General features: G+C 33.7%; 2 protein-coding genes across 5 annotated transcripts; one reads left to right on the top strand and one right to left on the bottom strand.

The window, feature by feature from the left end:
* The first annotated feature begins 749 nt into the window (after positions 1 to 749).
* Positions 750 to 2594, top strand: LOC115442494. Its single transcript, XM_030167532.2, has one exon. The coding sequence runs from the start codon at positions 798 to 800 to the stop codon at positions 2394 to 2396; it is 1599 nt and encodes a 532-aa protein (XP_030023392.2). The 5' UTR covers positions 750 to 797; the 3' UTR covers positions 2397 to 2594.
* Positions 2595 to 3955: 1361 nt separating this feature from the next.
* Positions 3956 to 18800, bottom strand: LOC115442898. Of its 4 annotated transcripts, none has more exons than XM_030168102.2 (5): positions 18580 to 18800; positions 9718 to 9805; positions 8692 to 8922; positions 5564 to 5693; positions 3956 to 4192 (listed from the first exon to the last, which is right to left on the bottom strand). In XM_030168102.2, the coding sequence occupies exons 2-5, from the start codon at positions 9784 to 9786 to the stop codon at positions 4092 to 4094; spliced, it is 531 nt and encodes a 176-aa protein (XP_030023962.2). In that variant the 5' UTR covers positions 9787 to 9805; positions 18580 to 18800; the 3' UTR covers positions 3956 to 4091. The 4 variants fall into 4 exon arrangements, with proteins under 4 accessions (XP_030023962.2, XP_030023971.2, XP_030023978.2 ...); XM_030168111.2 differs by having other exon boundaries at positions 18585 to 18800; XM_030168118.2 differs by lacking the exon at positions 18580 to 18800 and adding an exon at positions 10160 to 10360.
* Positions 18801 to 19309: the final 509 nt, after the last annotated feature.

Here is a 19309-nt window from a genome sequence, read left to right as displayed (position 1 = left end):
GCACCGTACAATTAGAGCGAAGTTGATTCGAGCCAAGATAGGGATAATAGGCAACTGCGCGATTATGGAGAGAGTCCGACCCGACGCTGCAATGGATTACCGTGGTAGGGGACTCAGCTGTTCTGCCTTAGAACTAAGTTCACGGGTTATTTTTTGTTTCGACTAATGACGAATATCTGAGAGAAAGTTCGTTAATTACTTCGAGGATACGCCGAATTATTCTTTGCGAAATCTTCGAGAGATTTATTACTACATAAATCTCGCCTGCACAGTTGAGGTTCTGTCTAATCATCTATCCAATGAATAATATTATTGCATTTCGACAGTACTACGCTTGTGTTCAAAATTAATTCTGTTATTAATTAAGTCCACACAATGCATGAATGGATTCATGCATTAACCGGTGATGAAAGCCTATGCATCCAAGATTCATTTGCATTCTATACATAACATCATATTTTCTATCTTGTGAGAAACATCTGCGAGCCATTTCACCCATTATCAACGGAGAAAACATCCCATAAAATGAAAAACGGTTTCACCGGAGCCCGGGTCACGGCCCTGAGAGAGCAGAGATAGCAAATTAAGATAGCCACCGACAAACGACAATCGCCACATAATTATCTCGCTCATTCGTCGTGACCGAACTGAATTACCATTGCATTAGAACGCAGGGAGGGTTATTGTGCATCCACGAAGAAAACTATATCAGAGAGCTGCTGCTGCGGCCGGCGCTCAGTCCACGCGCGCCTCGCCTGCGCGCCGCCACGCGACACAGCGAAAGTGAAAATATTACAATGAAACTGACAGTGCGTCTGTTTGCCTTTTGGTTGTTTGCCCTTGCGGTCGCTGACGCCAACGACCCGGCACAAATTGAGAAGCATAACAAGATCAAGACTTACCAACTCGATGTGCCGGGAAAGGAACCGATAACAATCGTAGAAAATGAAGATACAGAAAGAAATTGGAAACAGATCATGGACGTGAAGGATGAAAAGGATAATTTGGAAATGAAAAATTTAATGACTCATATAGTTCATGATTTGGATGGAAACAAACCCCGTTGCTACGGACCATCGTGTCAAGAAGGACAAGGTGACGACGACGAAAACTTCGATGATTATATTTTAACTTCCGATAAATTAAAGGACTTTGGAGATTTTCCTAAGGACCGATTGCAAGCTATTAGCGCGTTAGCTGCGAAACTTAAAAAGGAAAAATATAAGCTTGATCGATATCCGCAACCTGATAGTGAAGAAGATGAAGATAATAACGGAAAAGTTTACACAACCTGGAATAGATTAAAAGTGAAACAGCATAAACATCCTTACGATGATAAAGATGGTTGGGTAACTTTGGAGCCCGTTGCATGGTCTTCCAGCAAGATATCAAAATGGAAACCGAACGTTAAAAAGCAGAAGCCTAGCTATTGGAATGAAGACGAAAACAAATTCCCTGATGATGACAGATATATGTCTAATGTTGGGTCAAGCATCAGCAGTAGTAGCAGTAGCAGTGGAGGTTATAACTACCCACAAAAAAGACCATCGCTATCTCGGCCAGGATTCATCAATAACAAATTGCACGTGCCTCATGAATACGAGCAAGAGTTACCCTCTAGGCCTACGTGGAGTAAGCCTCAGCAAGCATCATATCCCCCATTATGGGCACAGGATGACAGCAGACGTCCACACAAACCAAACTGTGATAATGATGATGGTTATCCAAATGAAGACACGGTATATTACGGCATGTCTGATTCCGTTATGACAGACAACCGCCCATCAAACTTCCCTTATGAATACGAAGCACTGCATCCGTCATCCAGCTCAAAACGTCCTTTTAGAAGACCTACTCAAGTAGTCTATTCTGGGCCTTCAGATTACGATAATGATCGTGCTTCAAGACCACCATACGGTGATGGTCAATGGGTTTTATTATCGACTACCAAAGGCTACAGGAATAAGAAAAGACAAAGGTCTCTGAGTTCGCCTGCAGATGAACCAACTGATGCATCAACTGTAACATCTCATCAGGCAATTGCCTTAACCGTTCTGCCGGTTGACAATATACACACAAACATGACAACATCTCATGGCGGATTGTTAGAAGTTGAAAAGAGTTTTCAAACAGTAGAAGAATCGAAGAGAGATTTGGATAAGAAAAATGATTTAGATGTGTCTGCTTCACAAATAAGGCCAGTGAAAAGCAAAGTTGTGCGGAGGGTGATGTCTAACGTTTCCCCGGATAGCTCCACGCTGCTGGCTGCAGTTGGAGCTGGCATGGTCCCTGCTACGATGGCCATGGTTGTACCTATGATGTTAGGGCGAAGAAGAAGGGACATTCAAGAACCAGAAGATGCCCATATACAAAATATATTGTTTAGATACCAATAGGTTACTATTTAAGTATGAACTGTGATTGCATTATTAATTTATAAAGATATTTATAATGGTATTGTTATACCTTCGGTCGTTTATTAACAAAAAAAAAAAAACGTTTGAGAAATATTGTTAACGTTATAAAAATATTAATTACTTATAAGGTATTTTATAAAATCATATTAGATGTTTGAATTTTCCGGTTATACTATATTTGCCACTTGAACACTTTTTTTTATGTATAATTTATTATAGAACAAGATAACTTCTTGGAGTACCTTTTAAAAAGGATTTGTTGTAGAATATATGGAATTTGTTAGAGTATTTAATTTATTTTATAGTTTTAAGTTTTACAAATAAATATTTTTTAAATTATTTTTGTTTCAATGTCAATTTTGTATACCATAAAAATATTATAGTCTTGGCTACTTGCCTGATCCTGGATTGATATTTGACAATCTCATAAATTTGCCTAAAATATATAGTCATGTTCAATACCAAATACTATGACTATAGTTTTGTATAATTTAAAAATGTAGGTAGATATTGTAACTTTGACTTTTCGGACGACCAACACCTCAGTCCCGCCGTGGCCATGAAGGTTGCAGTCTTCGAAAGTTGGGAGAAAACTGTAATATAAAAAATCCGTAAAATAGTTTTATATTAATATTATTACTATTTTACAGTAAAAATTTGTAACTTTTTTGTATGTATTGCGCCAGTGTTTTTTCTTATTTTATACATCCATTCGATGCAACCGCAATAATTGCAGTCTCAGAGATTGTGAAACGCAAAACAATCTGATAATAATGATCTCTTAAGTCATAAGAAAGTTAGATCATGAATGAGAATAGTTGATCGTTAAAAATAAATCACATTTTATATTCGAATTCCACATATTATGTAATAAAAAGTGACATAAAAGGCATAAGTACTCACCATTTTCACTAACAATAAGATTGTCGTGAACAGGTCTTACAGAATGAGAATTGGATAGTCCTATTTGGAAGCTAAGATCTTCAATATAGATAATTCTAATTGCTTCTGATCGGTAATATGTATTAAAAGTACATACAACACTCACGCTTACGCGTTTTATCCCCGAAATGGTAGAGAAATGCGAAACTGTTGAATCCACTTATCCTCCCTGTGTATTCCTATGATATGACAAGGCACGAGCCTATTGCCTATCGGGCACAAAATTCAGTTTCCGGGCTGATACTGAGTAAAAGCAACCAGTATCATTTTGCCTAACCCGGGAATCGAACCCGAGACCTCAGCGCTAAAGTCGTACCGAAATACAACAACGCCACTGACGCATTCTGACTGACGAGTTTAATTTAATATTACACATTGGTGGCGGTTTTAGTTTAGTATTAGAAATTATTTATTGCTTCTTAAAATATTGTCACCAGAAAATAATTGTAAGCACTCAGTTAAATTCTTATTAAATTGTAAACTTCTATAGTCACTGTAACGTAGGTGTAAATTTTGTTATGGGTACTTTGAAAATATATAGTTTCATTATTTACCATCAAATACAAAATTAATGGACCATAAAAGACATATTCTCATAAAAAATAATCATTTATTTTTCGTTCACTTCAGTCATAACACATTATTAGTTTTTATATTTCCCAATCAAATAACAAATACAAGCGTCTCAATTTATAAAATATACAAATACATATATTATAATTTAGTCACAATTTAATATTTATAGTAAACCTCGCCAGGCGGACTGTAAATGTTTCCTGTGCGTATTGCTTCCATCAAATATTTGACGCTGAACAGGCAAATTATGAGGAGCACTGTAACAAAAAAACATAAGTTTAACGTAAATAAAAAATATTAAATTATAATTTTGATTTGCTTTAAAATCAATAAAGAAGAAATCTATATGATCTGTTGTAATGAAGGCGCGTGTAGTCATCTGCCTCTGGAAGTCTGAGGTCTATCCAAATTTTCGACAATAGAGAACTACTGACCCAGGACTCTTAGAATTTTTTGCCAACATTCGCTTATCATATCAGCCCTGTATTACATACTGTCCCACCACTGGGCACGGGTCTCCTCTATTATTGAAAGGGTTAAGGCCTTAGTCCACAACGCTGGCCTAGTGCGGGTTGCTTTTATTATATCTCATTTAGCAAAATATAATCAGTACAATAAAGTCGGCAAGTAAATATAATCACTTTTATACATGCACCGTTAAAATCATCTGTTTAGATTGTCCACAGTCGTGCAATAAAGATCGCAGTTTAAATTAAAGTTGAACGGAAAAGATAAAAAATCCATTGAATTGTAGAAAACTATTGTCAAAAGCTCATTGGAATTCTAATAAGAAAAGAAGAGTCATTTATCTGAGCACACTGTCAGGTGGAAATATTCATTTGATGAAATATGATCGAGGTGCGCGCTGAATTCTACCCACAGATGCATTTTTCTAGGAAGAAAAATCATTTTGATACTTTTCATGAATATTTTTCTTCTTAAAGATTGTATTGAAGGAAGACTTGTAGTTAATGTTTCCTTTTTAATCTGTGTGATAGTAACTGATAAAAATGATATAGTATGTACAGATGGTGTTAACATTGTGAAACACATATTGGTATTTGATGGTTATTATACTTTTTGTGCAAACTAAATATTGCGAAAAAAATATATTTCTTTATAATTTATCAATGACATATAAATAATGATTTAAATATATGCACCAATAATCCAATTAGGATAAAAAAAATAATGAAATAATTAAGCCCTTCGATAACAAATGGAACTGGTTTCGCTAACAGGTATTATTCTGGCACTGCCTATTTACTATTTGTAGCTTAAGGACAAGTACGACCACAATTCTGCTTCGTATTGGATTTTTTTTATTTCAATATAATATAGTACGGTAAATTTATTGAATAAGGATAAAATTTGTATTTTTATTTTTACACACACTGATCGATTATTATTTAAAGCTTGATTATTGCTAAAATTTTACAAAAAAATTATTAATTTTAACTTTTCCATAAAGTTTATTCGTAAATAGCTTGATTGATTATTGCTAAAATGTTATTGAAAATTTATCAATTTAATTTTATTAATAAAGTTTATTCGTATATAATTCAATATAACTTTATTCCAATTAACCCTTACTTCCCCATTCACCTTCTTTAATGTTCTATACTTACAATCGGAAAGTAATATTAATCCAAGCTGTATCCAGCCGGCAGACAGCGCCTCCCACACGACGAGTACGACAGTAAAGAACAAATGAAAGAAACTGTACACGAAGAATGTCGTCACAAGGCAGTGGTTAGCCTGGAAACAATAGACATGTTAGCTATAAGGATTATAAAACATAAATTGATCTTAAAATTAAACTACTTTTCGCATTTTATCGCCGTTTTAATGTATTACTTTTTCTCCTGACGTTTCGAAGACTGCAGCCTTCATGGTCACGGAGGACAACTGCAAAGTTTTCGAAACGTCGGGAAAAGGAATGTATTATAACCGCGATAAAATCCGAAAAATAGTTTAATTTTAATGTCTAAAATTCGCGTAAACATAAAAAAATTGATCTATTGATTATTTGAGTAATTTCGGTCGTAAAGACGTGGTTATCGCTTAGTAACTCTTGTAACTAAGGTAACTCAAGGTAGTCCTTCATTTACCTTGAACAAATTTTCGGGCACAATTTTTAGATACGATTGTATTTCTGATGTATTGACCTGATCATCAATGCAATCGTACCTAAGAGGTTGCCTCCCCGGGACTATTAAAACCCCTGCAAATCCTAAAAAAAACCCACTTAATGTTGGCCGATTTTAAAATCTAACCTAAGACATCAGTCTCAGTACTTCATCCCTCGGCTTTTAGACGACAAAGAATTATTTTTTTTATACTGACGTGACTTAATATAATTGACGGTCTATACCAATTCGTGCTAATATCAATTAATTGAAAGATATTCGCTTCTAGATATCTCAGGTCGAATCCAGCTCTGATTTAATTCATTCCGTCACTGCCAACTGTGAGTCACAATTCGCGACGTCATCAAGAAGGGATCGATCTTATGCAGCTTCTAAGAAAATTACGATGCGTACTGTCGTGTTGGTTTAATATTTTTTTTAATAAAAACTTTCATATAACTCTTATTTTTAATGTAATAAAATAAATAAATATACGTAAGTTACATATGATTCTAACTATGATACACTAGCAACCCGCCCCGGCTTCACCTCGGTAGCAGAATATGTGCTTAATTTTTTTTCTGTCGTAATATCAGTCTCGATGCGCGTCATCACTCGGCTTTTATAGTAAAAGTGGGAGTGCGTGGGCTTGCGGCTTCGACCGCGCGTATGATTTTCTGGGATAATAAGTACCCTATATCCTTCCCAGGACGTCAAACTATTTCCATACCAAATGGCGCGAGGTTCCGCACCCGCAAAGGTTTTTCCGGGATAAAAACCCGCTATATATTTTCCTGCGATAAAAAATAGTCTACGTCCTTCCCTGAGTCCTAAACTATCTCCATATGATTTTAACGAGATCCATTGTGTAGTATTTGAGTTATTCACGTTCAAACACAAAAGCGGCAGGGGACTTGGTGTTATAATACATAAGGGAGTCTCGTGTCGGGGATTATGAGGGACTTTCGATTTCATAAAACCAAATATTAGAACACAGTCAAATCATCTCTACCAACTCATTTTCCAAATATTTCTTCTATAAAAAAATATTTACATTATCGTATCATTCAAACATAAATAGATATTTTCATAATATTTTAAAAAAAACGGTGACACTAACTAAAACATGAAATACTTTTTTGATCGTAAATCAAATAAAAAAACAAAGTTGGTATTGTAAAGAGAAAGACTAAAAGCTGTTATATAATTTGTTTCACTTTATAGAATCAGACGCGACATTCGTTTTTGCTACTGTGTAATAAGAATTCGTTGTTTTTCCCTCTTTGTACCATTGGATTGTAGATGTTGAATAAGTCTTTTTTTATTCTTTTAATTGAATGAATCAATTGTAATTTTTTTTTTATGCTGAATACTTTGTTGTGTAATATCTCCGTCTAAAATTTAACTGAGGGTAATAACATGGAATATAAAATTGAAAGTAATAGGTTTGTTACCAAAACTAATCTTCCGATGTTACTACAGCCGGTTTCTATGTTTCTCTTTTTTTATTTAAATAAAGGTTAGTAGATCTGTGACTCCCTGAAGACATAATCACCCATAGATTTTATAAGTACTTGGGTGTCCCGGATAACGTATAGGTTATTTTTTATCCCGTAAGTTTGCGACTATGTGAAATGTTTTACATTTTTAATCTGAGAGGTGGCACTAACGTACCAATAGCGCTATGAGTCGCTACGGTGATTTAGAGATTTTTGTGGTAGGAAAATTTATTAACGCCGGGGAAGCCGCGCGAAACACCTAGTGTATTATGCTAAATATTTTATTATACAAAATAAAAATGCAGCAAAACTTTAATATTAATATTTAACTACAGCACTACTCAAATAAAATTTTATGGTTTATTTAATGGCAATTCCGCTTTTAACATTTGGCAATATGAAGAATGATACAACTGATTCTGTTTCCTGATTCGTTACGTAATGCCTGTCCGTGATGCCATGCATCGCTATTGACTTTTATTGGCGTGTGGCACGACATTACTTCATACATACAGAAGCTTTGCATGCAACTACGCCACTGAGGCACCGAGGTTTTTTTATGAAGAGACGGTTTTAGTCTGTTTTGCTAGGTGATATGAAATATAACATTACTCATGGGCGTTATCTTTATTTGGGTTTACACTAATATATCATTAGTATATAAAACAAACACGCATCACGCATTTATCCCCGGTGAGGTATGCAGAGTTGCAACCAGGGCACCCACTTTTCGCCAAGGGTGTTCCGTCCCTAACGCCATATCGGGCACAAAATCCAGACTCCAGGCTAATATTGGGCAGAAAAACCCAAATATCACTTTGCCCGACCCGGGGTTCGAACCCTCAGGACCTCAGAGCGCTACCATACCGCGCATGCAGTACAACTGCGCCACCGAGGCAGGCAGGCACCGAGACATCATTAGAATATGAATTCTGAAATTATCCATCTCAAACAAAATTGACATCATACAACTACTATTTGCTGGATTGACGATAGAGTTTTGATATAACAATCAGAGGATATATAATTAGTTCTTTTATAATATGCCCTACACAGCTCTATTATAATTCAATTGTTGATTTGAGTGCTCATCGTTCATTTATCCATCTTTATTAACATAATGCTTACCTTATATGCACCACATGTAAATATCACAGCAAATATAAACAGCAGAAATCCAATAATGACGTAGCTTAAGTAATAAGCGAGTATAGTTGCAGCAACCAACGCGTCTCTGCTAGCACCAAATATCGTGTCCAGATTTTGAAAATCTTTAAACCTCTCATTGTCTTTGTAGTCGTTGGAAATGTTGAGCCCAAGTTCGTATAAATTAAATGCTATTACTGCTAGTGTGATTAACTGTGGAAGAAAACAAATGAATAATTAAAAAACACATCATTAATATATAATTATTATAAAACATGAACCTATTCTATAGTTTAAGAATTCAACGTCGTAGGTGTTTACGATTTTTAGTTTCGATAATAAGTTAATCAATGTTGCGGAAGGTTTAAAAATAGAACTAGGCATCTTGAAGTTCTTGCTATTATAGTTTACGTCAATTAAAACTTTAATTAAAACAATGAACACAGAGCAAACGTCATTGACCAACGTAGCGATGATAATGATTAATGTAGTGTCAACAGTAGCTCGCTGCCTGCGACTCTGTGATAATTCCTTAAAAGCGATCCAATAAATGTCATAAGGAGTGTGTTATAGCAAGTCGTAAATTCAGAGCCACTCCACAGCATTTTGGTAAGCGCGAATTTCCATTGGAGTTTATGACATGCGAACGGCAATATTGACACTTGAAATTGTGTTTATGTGCTGAGAATGGAAATTTCTGATCTTTAATACTATAAGCCTTTAAGGAATAGTACTTATATATACTTGAGGATAAAAATGTGACGCACTATTGTCTAATTTTGAGATTCTAATTATCTTAGAATTCAAGAGGCTCATTATAATATGTGATAAAATTTGGCCTCTTTAATTGGTTAGTTAACGCGTACACTATCATTGCGGGCTCAAATAGTTTCCAATAAAAGCCTTTTAACTGTTTTATCTCCTCTATATAATCTCAGCAGTCAAAAAATCCCTACTTGTACTAATATATTTTGCAAATATCTAAGTATATTATAATTGTATACTTACAATTAAGATGTATCCAAAAATAATGTTTCCCACTCGCAGTGGGAAACAAAACAAAAACTTTCTCGTCATCTTGCTCTCATCGGGAATTCTGTAACAATAGCATTGATATGTTTCAATTGACGGCGATACATAGATATTGGTACCATTTTGTAAAGTATTTTAAACTAATATACGACTCTTAAATACGTAATGGTACCTTATAAACTTAGTTAAGTAGACTTAACCAAGTTTGAACACCAGTTTCATAATACATATTGGTTTATGTAAAGGTCATCATTTGTGTTTTCAAATATCTTTCCTATTTCTTAACACGTGAATACAACAGGAATATATCTCTATAAGTATTTTAAAAGTTGTTAAGTATCTACTGCAACTTACAATTCCAAAGCATTAGTCGACACCTCAGCACAATCTACTTTAATTTAAATGAAGTAACCGTTACCAATTTCCATAACAAACTGCGTTTGCGTTGTTCTTCAATTTCATATGACCCATATATTGTCCATTCTACGGCACTTTTAATAATCAATATCCACTGACCCTTCAACACTGCACTATCGAATTAACATATATTCAAAACAAGCCATACACAACACACAACCAGCAAGAGCCATAACGAAACACGGTGTGTTATTTTAGGGCACACAGATACCTAATTCAGTTGACCTACGACCAGAGCCATCAGAGCTAGCGTTAAATATTAAAAGGCTATTAACAGAGGCCTTTAAAAAGTGGCATTTGGTTGCGTCGCCACGGTCCGCCGCGCTGTTGCACAAAGGTTATTGTGTAGGGACTTTATATTAGGTCAGGCCATTACATACCTGTGTGGATTTTTGTTTTATTTTTAGGTTTCATCAGTAGTATCTTACCAAGTTATTTATTATTAAAAAGAATTTTGGATAAAGCGAATTTAAAGTACAGACCAATTTTAAAACCTTAATTAACATGTGGATAAATTTTCTATATATGGGCCTTATACCATGTCTAGACTATGTTACTATAAATAGTTTGGCTCGATCAGGAACTACTGATATATTTATTTGTGCTACGGTCTCGTAGAAATGACGCATCCTTAACAATTAATGAGTTTGGCCGCTAATGAGATTGTGGGGCACTCGATAAACCTCTTTTCCTAAATTGACCTTTCCTTTTTCTGAAAGTTCCGCAATAGGATATTATTCATTTGGTAATGGGGATGCTCATAAGGCGGTTTTATCAAACCTTAATACACAAACGAATCAATCTTCAGACGTTTTTGTTTATGAGGTCGATAAATACCTTAGTCATAATATCGTCAAATATATTCGCCGGTAGAAGGTAAGTTACGAAAACATTATATTTGTGGCATGAACATAAAAAATGTCTATTTGGTGATATCATCAGTTTTTGTTATAATGATGATGAAATATACTCATGATGTCCCACTACTTAAAAAAAGGATATGACAGATATAATAACATAAGCTATGCGAATTAAGACATCAGAGAATTTTGTTCATTAGACAGCACGCCATTCTGCATTTAGGTTAGGTTCACTAAAGTTTCAAAGACTTTTTATTGCCTTCGAAGGCGAAAGACCTCGTCCCATCAAATAATAAGAGGTGACTTTCGCCCATGGACGTCAACAAAGCTAAGGGTCCAGCCACCTACCGTATATAGCATCTTATATCTGAGTTTCTTTAATACCTCTCAGATCCAAATATTGACGCTTTAAAATCTTTATAAACTGTATACATGTATAAACCGTTTTACAGTGTTGATACGTGCTCGTAAGGATACAAGGCCAGATAAAGGTGACACAGTTCGATTCCCCCACTATAATAAATAAATATTTTTAGTGAATTAGGGCACCTTTCGTACGCACCTCAGAGGGGCTATTGAAATTTTTATGTTTATTTAGTTGAATTGGGATTTAGTATTGTGTGTGATTTGTATCACATATAGTACTGTTTTGTTTGGTTATATAACGAGGTTGGTAAACATGGTTAAGGAAAACGAATTTTTATTTGGTTTGGTTGTTTGTTTTTTAAAATACATACGTATAAATTAGGCGTAGTAGTGTTGCCGTAATGTGACGGCGATAATATAGCTTATAGGTTACTATATCGTAACGATGTAGTACAATACAATGAAATAGTAAAGTAATACAGTGTACGATTATAATCAAAATAATCAAAGATTTTTTAAAAAAACTAATTTAACGAAAATTCTTTACATGACTCGTTCCAACCCTTGTAAACTATATAAAGAGTAAAAAGGTAACACAATTATAATCTCATTAATTAAATTGTATTTAAATCAAGTTTCATCGATCCGAAACCGCTCGTAAAGTCGCTCTGAACCTTTTTAACCTTAGCAAAACTTGTTCCACCCTCGCTTTGCTCCTAAAATGGCTAATGCCGACCGATGAACAAGCCTATGGACAACTGGTTTTACATAGCAACTAACTTCATTGCACTCGCTTTTAGACTAGCTCTATTTGTGTATGAATAGTATGGACTAATATTATCTAATGAGTCATGTAGTTCAATTTATATACAATATCTCAAACATTTAATTACATGAAAGTGATAAAACAGTAATTAGTTATGATAGTTGACTCGAAAAAAGATAGTAGTGATAAGTTAACAATTTAGGTATTTAATTAAGACAAAACTGTATTTTTCTTTTACAAGAAATAAAAGGCTTTTTATTTTTATTTATATAAATGAGTTCTGTAACAAAAATTCAGGTCGAATTGAGAACTTTCTTTTTTGAAATTGATTAAAATATTGTTTAATAACGCTTATAGAGATAAGTGATATAGGGCCATGTTTATTGTAATAAATTTATGATTTATGCAAGCTTTTATACAATGTAACTAAACTGTAAGTAAGACAGTACTACAGCGGGTAGATATTGATTAGAAGTTGTATGTCTTGTTGGTTGTCCTATTTAAAATACAAAATAAAATAAATCGAAAACCTCACGTCTGATAGCCGGCATGGCATTAGTTTGATGGCAGTTTATCACCCAACGAATAAAATAAACATAACTAATTTATAATTATTTTGTATATTAACGCGAATGTTAGACATTGAAATACAACTATTTTTGGATCTTATCACGGTTTTTATATTATAATTTTCTTTCGACATTTCGAAGACTTTGCAGCCAGCATTAGAGAAAATTATAACATAAAATACCGCGATAAAATAAGAAATAGTTTTATTTCAATGATTATTAACAAAAAAGACGTAATTGGATCAAATTAACCTAATAAGAGTGTTCGTGCCACTGTAAAACAATTGGAAGATGTACGCCTTTAGGATCAGTAATTAGAGGTATAATTAAAATTCTGTGCAGCGCCTGTGTCGGGCGTGCGTGGTCCTTTTGATAATCAGTCTACAGGTGTCATGGATGAATATTTAAAAGAGTTGATCTAACGTTTATTGAAACTTATTGTTATTGTCAATCAACACACCTCACTTTATCCCCGACTGGCTTTTGCTCGCGGCTACTTCCGTTCAAAGGAGTTTACCGGGATAAAAGTCCCGCTATATATTTTCTCAGGATAACAAGTAATCTATAACCTTCCCAGGGTCTTAATCTATCTCCATACAAATTTTCATAAAAATCCGTTCAGTAGATTTTGAGAAAATCATCCACATACAGACAGACAGAAAAGGGGAGTTTATTTTATAATATGTTATAAGGGCTAGGTACAGGTGCAGTCAGGGAACACTTTTTTCACCATGTGTGGTTTATACATATGTGTATTAGAGACCTATCTCTGAATTGCTCATTAACACGATAGTTTTAGTATTCTGTTCTGCATAGTCTATAGAGAAATATTTTATGGTCAATAGGATGTTATTGTTAGTCAACTAGGACAGCAACATAAAATGGAATAATTCGGTAAACAGCGTGTTGGCATCATTCCCGATTTACGATTGGGGTTATATTGTTAATATTGTTTGGTATTTTAGACTTTTGCTTGCGATTTCGTCCGTGTGAAATCTTTTTCTGTGATCAATATTTTCACGGGATAAAAATTAGTCTACAGTACTGAGGAGTAATGTAGCTTCCTTTTAGTGGTTTTATTTCAAAATCGGTTTAGGGCTTAGCGCGAGTTGAGGTAAGCGCGTTCAAACAAACAAACTCTTCAGCTTTATATAATAGTATGAATAGATAAGGTTTTGTGACGATAAAATATTAGTTACCATCTACAAGTTATTATTTACATTTATTGTTAAATTGTGTAGATAATTAATTTGAAATTTGCGTTAAATTTAATAAAATCTATATTATTTGCGACTGATGACTTTACGTAGGATTATAAAAAAGAGGGCCCCATACACAAGTGATAAGATAATAGATTCATCATATTTTAGAGCATAATATATACACTTAGGGTTAATTTTTCAATCATAAGATTTATTCAATAGGACAACACAAGTGAATTAAAAATGACAGTTGTATGTATAAAGTTGTCAATGTATAGAACACATTTATATTTATTCAGGTTATAATTATTTATTTGACGCATAAATTTAATCTGACGATTGAAACATTAAACCTTAATGATTTCGAATTAATGTTATTTAATTACTGAGAATTATAATATAAATAAAATGTAAACAAAGCATACCTTCTTTTAAATAAAACTTTTGTTTACTGTAAATTTCACTAATTATACTTATTGTTGAAGAGCAGATAAATATTTAAAAAGATTTTATATTCGTTCTGTTTATATGGAGATGTGTATATAGAGGCAGTGAATCGTAAGAAATGAGTTTGGTTCGTAGTTCATGCTGCTATAATTCATATGAGATTATCTATTTAAATACATAGTATGTTTTTAGAACGAATTTCTAATTATGGAAAAAGGCAGGCTTCCCTAATTTTTTATAATTTTAACTTAAATAACCTCCGCGTAATTGGAGTAGTTGCATCTGTGTCTATAGCTTTGGCGACAAAGCGTAAACATATTGTAGTATAAGAATATGTAAATAAATGTACTAAGGCGTCAACGAGCATACAAGTTGTATCTTTAAAAAGGAAAAGCTTTTTGTAAATGTTAAGTATGACAGTCGTTATGACTCACACTCTAAAAGGCTACCTGCATTCAATTTATCTTTGTATTGCGTGACGTGCAAGTTGTTTGCAGACTGTGGGTGTCTGGCAGAGTGGAACCAAAGTTGTATATGTATTTTTTTCCAGTACTTGCCTTGTTTATATTTCCTTCTATGAATATACTCGTAGGAGGGAACATGTGTTCGTAATTCAGCCCTTATCCAAGTATAAAGGTGTAGTCCCAGCATGGGTACGTAAGCTAAATGTGTAAGTATCTTTACCGTCATTGACATATATTCTTAGACACGAACGTCCATATAAACTATTTGTTCAAACTCTGAACTAAAATGGCAACCAAAACGTCACTGTTATAACCTATTTATTTACTTAAACAATAAATAATTTTACTTATTTGACTAATATTTTTTATTCAAATCCAGGTTTACACTTAGACTCGAGTTCTTATATCATTAGCGCCACTCCGTACACAACCACAAGCTGTCAATATTGACCATTCTTAAATCAGTTTGAATGGATTGCAGTTCAATTCAGTTGAACACAATGAATGTTCGGACACCAAATCTAGAACGTAGTACGTAAATATCGATGTATATCGTCCATACTTCGCCATCTGTATTATTTATTAAAATGCATTATTACATTAAATATTTTTCCATGATAAAACACAAATATATCGGTAATAAATACGAGAATCATTTTAATATTTGTGAAAGTCACAATATAATATGAAACCAAGTAGCTATAATATACATTCGATTCCTAAACGTTATAGCTGTGAATTCTGTCAATTCTGTTCCCATTTCTATTTAATCTATGACAGGTCCTAATGGCGCGTATGCATGCGGGTCGTGATGCACATTACCGCGCGTCCAATGTCATTCTAATGATAACATTGTGCATTCGCCTTAAACATTAGCCAGGCTATTGATTATGAAACAAACGGCACTCGACATCACTTTAGATACAATGGGGAAAGAGAATAATGATTGTCATTTAAATATGCGCAGCTTGAGAAGGCAGTGGTACTATATTCAAAGGAAAGATGGAAGATAAACAAAAGATTAATATAATTTACCTAAACTAGAATTAATATTGTTGACTTCAGTGGGTTCAATTAACGGTATTCCATCACAAAACATGGCATGATCGATAATATGATGGTTAGTGGTCTCAATTATTTAAAGTCCTGTAAATATTTACAGAACATTTATTTGTTTATTTGGAACATTTCTTTCTTGGCGCCAAGCTATATAGCTTATGTAATAATTTTATTGTTATTTCGCTGAGCGTAAACTAAAAATGAGCGTAACATATCTCGGATTGGAAAAGTCAGTTGCTTGTCTTTTGAAGTTAGATCCTGGTGGAATCAGGGTTGTCTCTTCTAACAATAGCCTACTTTACCGACCAGCCACCCATCTATAGACATTGCCGGCCCACTTCTACTCCATAATACAATCATAAAAAGACATATAATAATACTAATATTCGTTATATTTTGTGCTACAAAACATGCTATTTAAATATATTTAAATACACCCACCGTTTCCACTTGAATATGATCTGTTGCTAGTAAAAACTAGTTTAGGATAAAATTGGCGTAAATTTATACGGACGTTCCAACAGACATCTTAATGATTGTGGGAACGTTGTGCAATTCATCTTTATGTGTGAAGAAAATTTATATTTGCAATATTTTTCAATATATCGTTGGCTCACTATTATAAGGTTCTTTGTTAAATTTTTGCACAAATTTAATTATACATATCACATGATTTTATGTCCATTTCAGTAAAAAAAAATCTCGATACATACTTATATAAAAGTAGTACGATGAATTATTGTCTTTCTTAAATTTTACCTACATAAAAAAATTATCTAATTTTTCCAATATAAATAAAATGTTAACATAAGGCTTGTAATACCGAGCAAACGATATATAGTTCTAGAATCTAGAGGGTTACATTCTGTTATGAAGTTTTAATTGATATAAGCATAAATTAAATTATAATTGCGACAGTAAAGCGAAAGTGTGTTTGGAAGTAACAAAGCTTGTTGTGTGGATCGACATCATTTTAAAATAGATGTAGTTAATTATATTTCGATTGTTAACAGACTATACTCGTATCTCATACTATTTTTAGACATGATTCACATTATATATTTATGGCGACAGATACTTTATACGTCATTAGGTTCTTATCCACAATCAGACGTAAGCAACAGCTCAAATAAATGCAGAAATGACGTTTAGTACGGAACCTATGCGTCCCCTTGTAATATAATTGTAAGCAAAATCGTGAGTCATTATAATTTAGTTCAAATTTTCAACCGACTTCAAAAAAGGGAGGAGGTTCTCAATTTGACTGTATTTTTTATGTTTGTTACCTCAGAACTTTTGTCTGGGTGAACCGATTTTGACGATTCTTTTCTATTTAAATAGCGGGTGCTTCCCGTGTGATCCCATATAAATTTCATTGATATTGGAACATTGACTTCGGAGATATATTAGGAAACTCTTAAAATGATTTCGCCAACTATGATGTACTCAACTTATACTAATTGTGAGTAACAAAAAAAAAGCAAAAAAAACTTTTTAACAAAAAAATATAAAAAATTCTAAGGTTTATTGGTTCCTGAACACACATTAACTTTTACCGCTATTTTTATCTCATCTAAAGATTATTAATCAATTGGAAAAAAAAATTGACTGCCTCGGTGGCGTAGTTGTATTGCACGTCCGGTACAATAGCGCTCTGAGGTCCTGGGTTCGAATCCCGGGTCGGGCAAAGTGATATTTGGGTTTTTCTGCTCAATATCAGCCCGGAGTCTGGAATTTGTGCCCGATATGGCGATAGGCCCGCCCCCTATCACATCATGGGACGGAACATACTTGGCGAAAAGTGGGTGCCCTAGTTGCGCCTCTGCATACCCCTTCTGGGATAAAATGCGTGATGTTATGTATGTTATGTATGGAAAAAAAAACTACGGAACAACTAAAATACTTAACAAAACAGTTTACAACTATTGTTATAGATCATGTGATCTAACTAGTGACAGTACGTGATCAAAGATAACATTTAAATTGAATTTAATAGTTGTTTGTCCCTACGCATACAAATGAACAGGTCAGCGAACTTACGAACTAATTAATTATTCATTGATATGGTAGACCTAATTCCACCTTTGAGCAATGATAATGAAATAATCCCAGTGCAGTCGTTAAGTTTGATTGATTTAATTTATTATTTGAATCTATTAAATCAGGATTAACAACGTAACTTTTGGCTAATCTATGACTAGTATGGCAATTGTTTATTTAAAGATCTTCGGTGCCTTCATTAATAAATATATTGATTGTTACAATATCGAAAAAATTACCTTTTTCATGATTATTGCGTACAATGTTAAAAAAAACTTATAACTATATAAGATACAACTCAATAAAGAAAACTCTCGACACCCACTATATAGTTTGGGAAGAAAAAGGCTTCTCTAATTAAGTTCAGCGCATTAGTCAGCACTTTTTCACACGTTCTTGAGAATTTCTTACCCCATTAGATTAATGGTTACACGGATTGGATTCGTGCGATTGACTTGTAGTCTTCGCCTGGGAAACTGTTAAACGGAACGGTTGATCAGAACATTTTGTCCATTTTTATAATGAATTTATGCATTGACTACTTTGAACCTAATATATACTAATACATATACTAATACGAAAATACTGTGAACATTTTTATAACATAGTTTATAATGTAAACAAGTTTAGTTTTATGCAAATAGCTACCTTACTTAAAATCCCTGTTGTCGCTGCTTCATAGATATGATTTTTCTCGCCTTTTTAATCTATAAATTAGCACCAAATTATTTCACAGATACACAATAAGGACACTGCACTATTCTCGTTCGAAATTCAAAAACAATTCCACAAATCGATCGGTAGGATGCGCGGGCGCACGCTCTGTGTGTCGCTCGGTCGGCTTGTGAACATTGGAGGCATACCGGTTACGTCATAGCAAGGCCAGCGCGACCCAGGCATGGTTGACTTGTGCTTGGAGGAATCGGCGACCAAGGTCACCGAAATGGCACAATATTTTTTCCATATTTCTTTAGTTTACGACTATATTTAGTGTCTAGTTGCTTGCACGCGATTGTAAAATATTACCTTAATGACCGTATTTTGACATGTTTTAAACTTTTTCTAATAATATTAGGTAATTCTGGGTTCTGAGAACACAAGACTATAATTTTGTTACAGTTATATATGATTACATAAGTACCAAGTACACGGAATAGATTATAATTGGGTTCCACGACCTTTAATTCTAGTTCTTGCTATCTATGACATAACAAGGGGAATTACATATTTGATAGTTCTTTTGTCTGTAACTCTATATTCATCTTTACGAATTACAGATTCAGATGTATCATTATTATAGAATGACGTTGGGATTTAAAAATAAAGCAAAGTAGATATCATTATAAAATCATAGAAGACAGAAAGTATCAAAACTGAG

This window comes from Manduca sexta, chromosome 11, assembly GCF_014839805.1.
Source record: "Manduca sexta isolate Smith_Timp_Sample1 chromosome 11, JHU_Msex_v1.0, whole genome shotgun sequence".
NCBI classification, from domain to species: Eukaryota; Metazoa; Arthropoda; class Insecta; order Lepidoptera; family Sphingidae; genus Manduca; species Manduca sexta.
The sequence above is the reverse complement of the archived record's forward strand: the minus strand, read 5'-3'. Positions and strand labels throughout refer to the sequence as shown.

Bases quoted from the DNA above. Each gene is read 5' to 3' on its own strand.
- LOC115442494 (XM_030167532.2), top strand. From the start codon at position 798: ATGAAACTGACAGTGCGTCTGTTTGCCTTTTGGTTGTTTGCCCTTGCG.
- LOC115442898 (XM_030168102.2), bottom strand. From the start codon at position 9,786: ATGACGAGAAAGTTTTTGTTTTGTTTCCCACTGCGAGTGGGAAACATT. The intron at 8,923-9,717 runs GTAAGTATACAA...TTTCTTCCACAG, and splicing joins TTTTTGGATACATCTTAATT to TTAATCACACTAGCAGTAAT. The intron at 5,694-8,691 runs GTAAGCATTATG...TATTGTTTCCAG, and splicing joins TTACATGTGGTGCATATAAG to GCTAACCACTGCCTTGTGAC.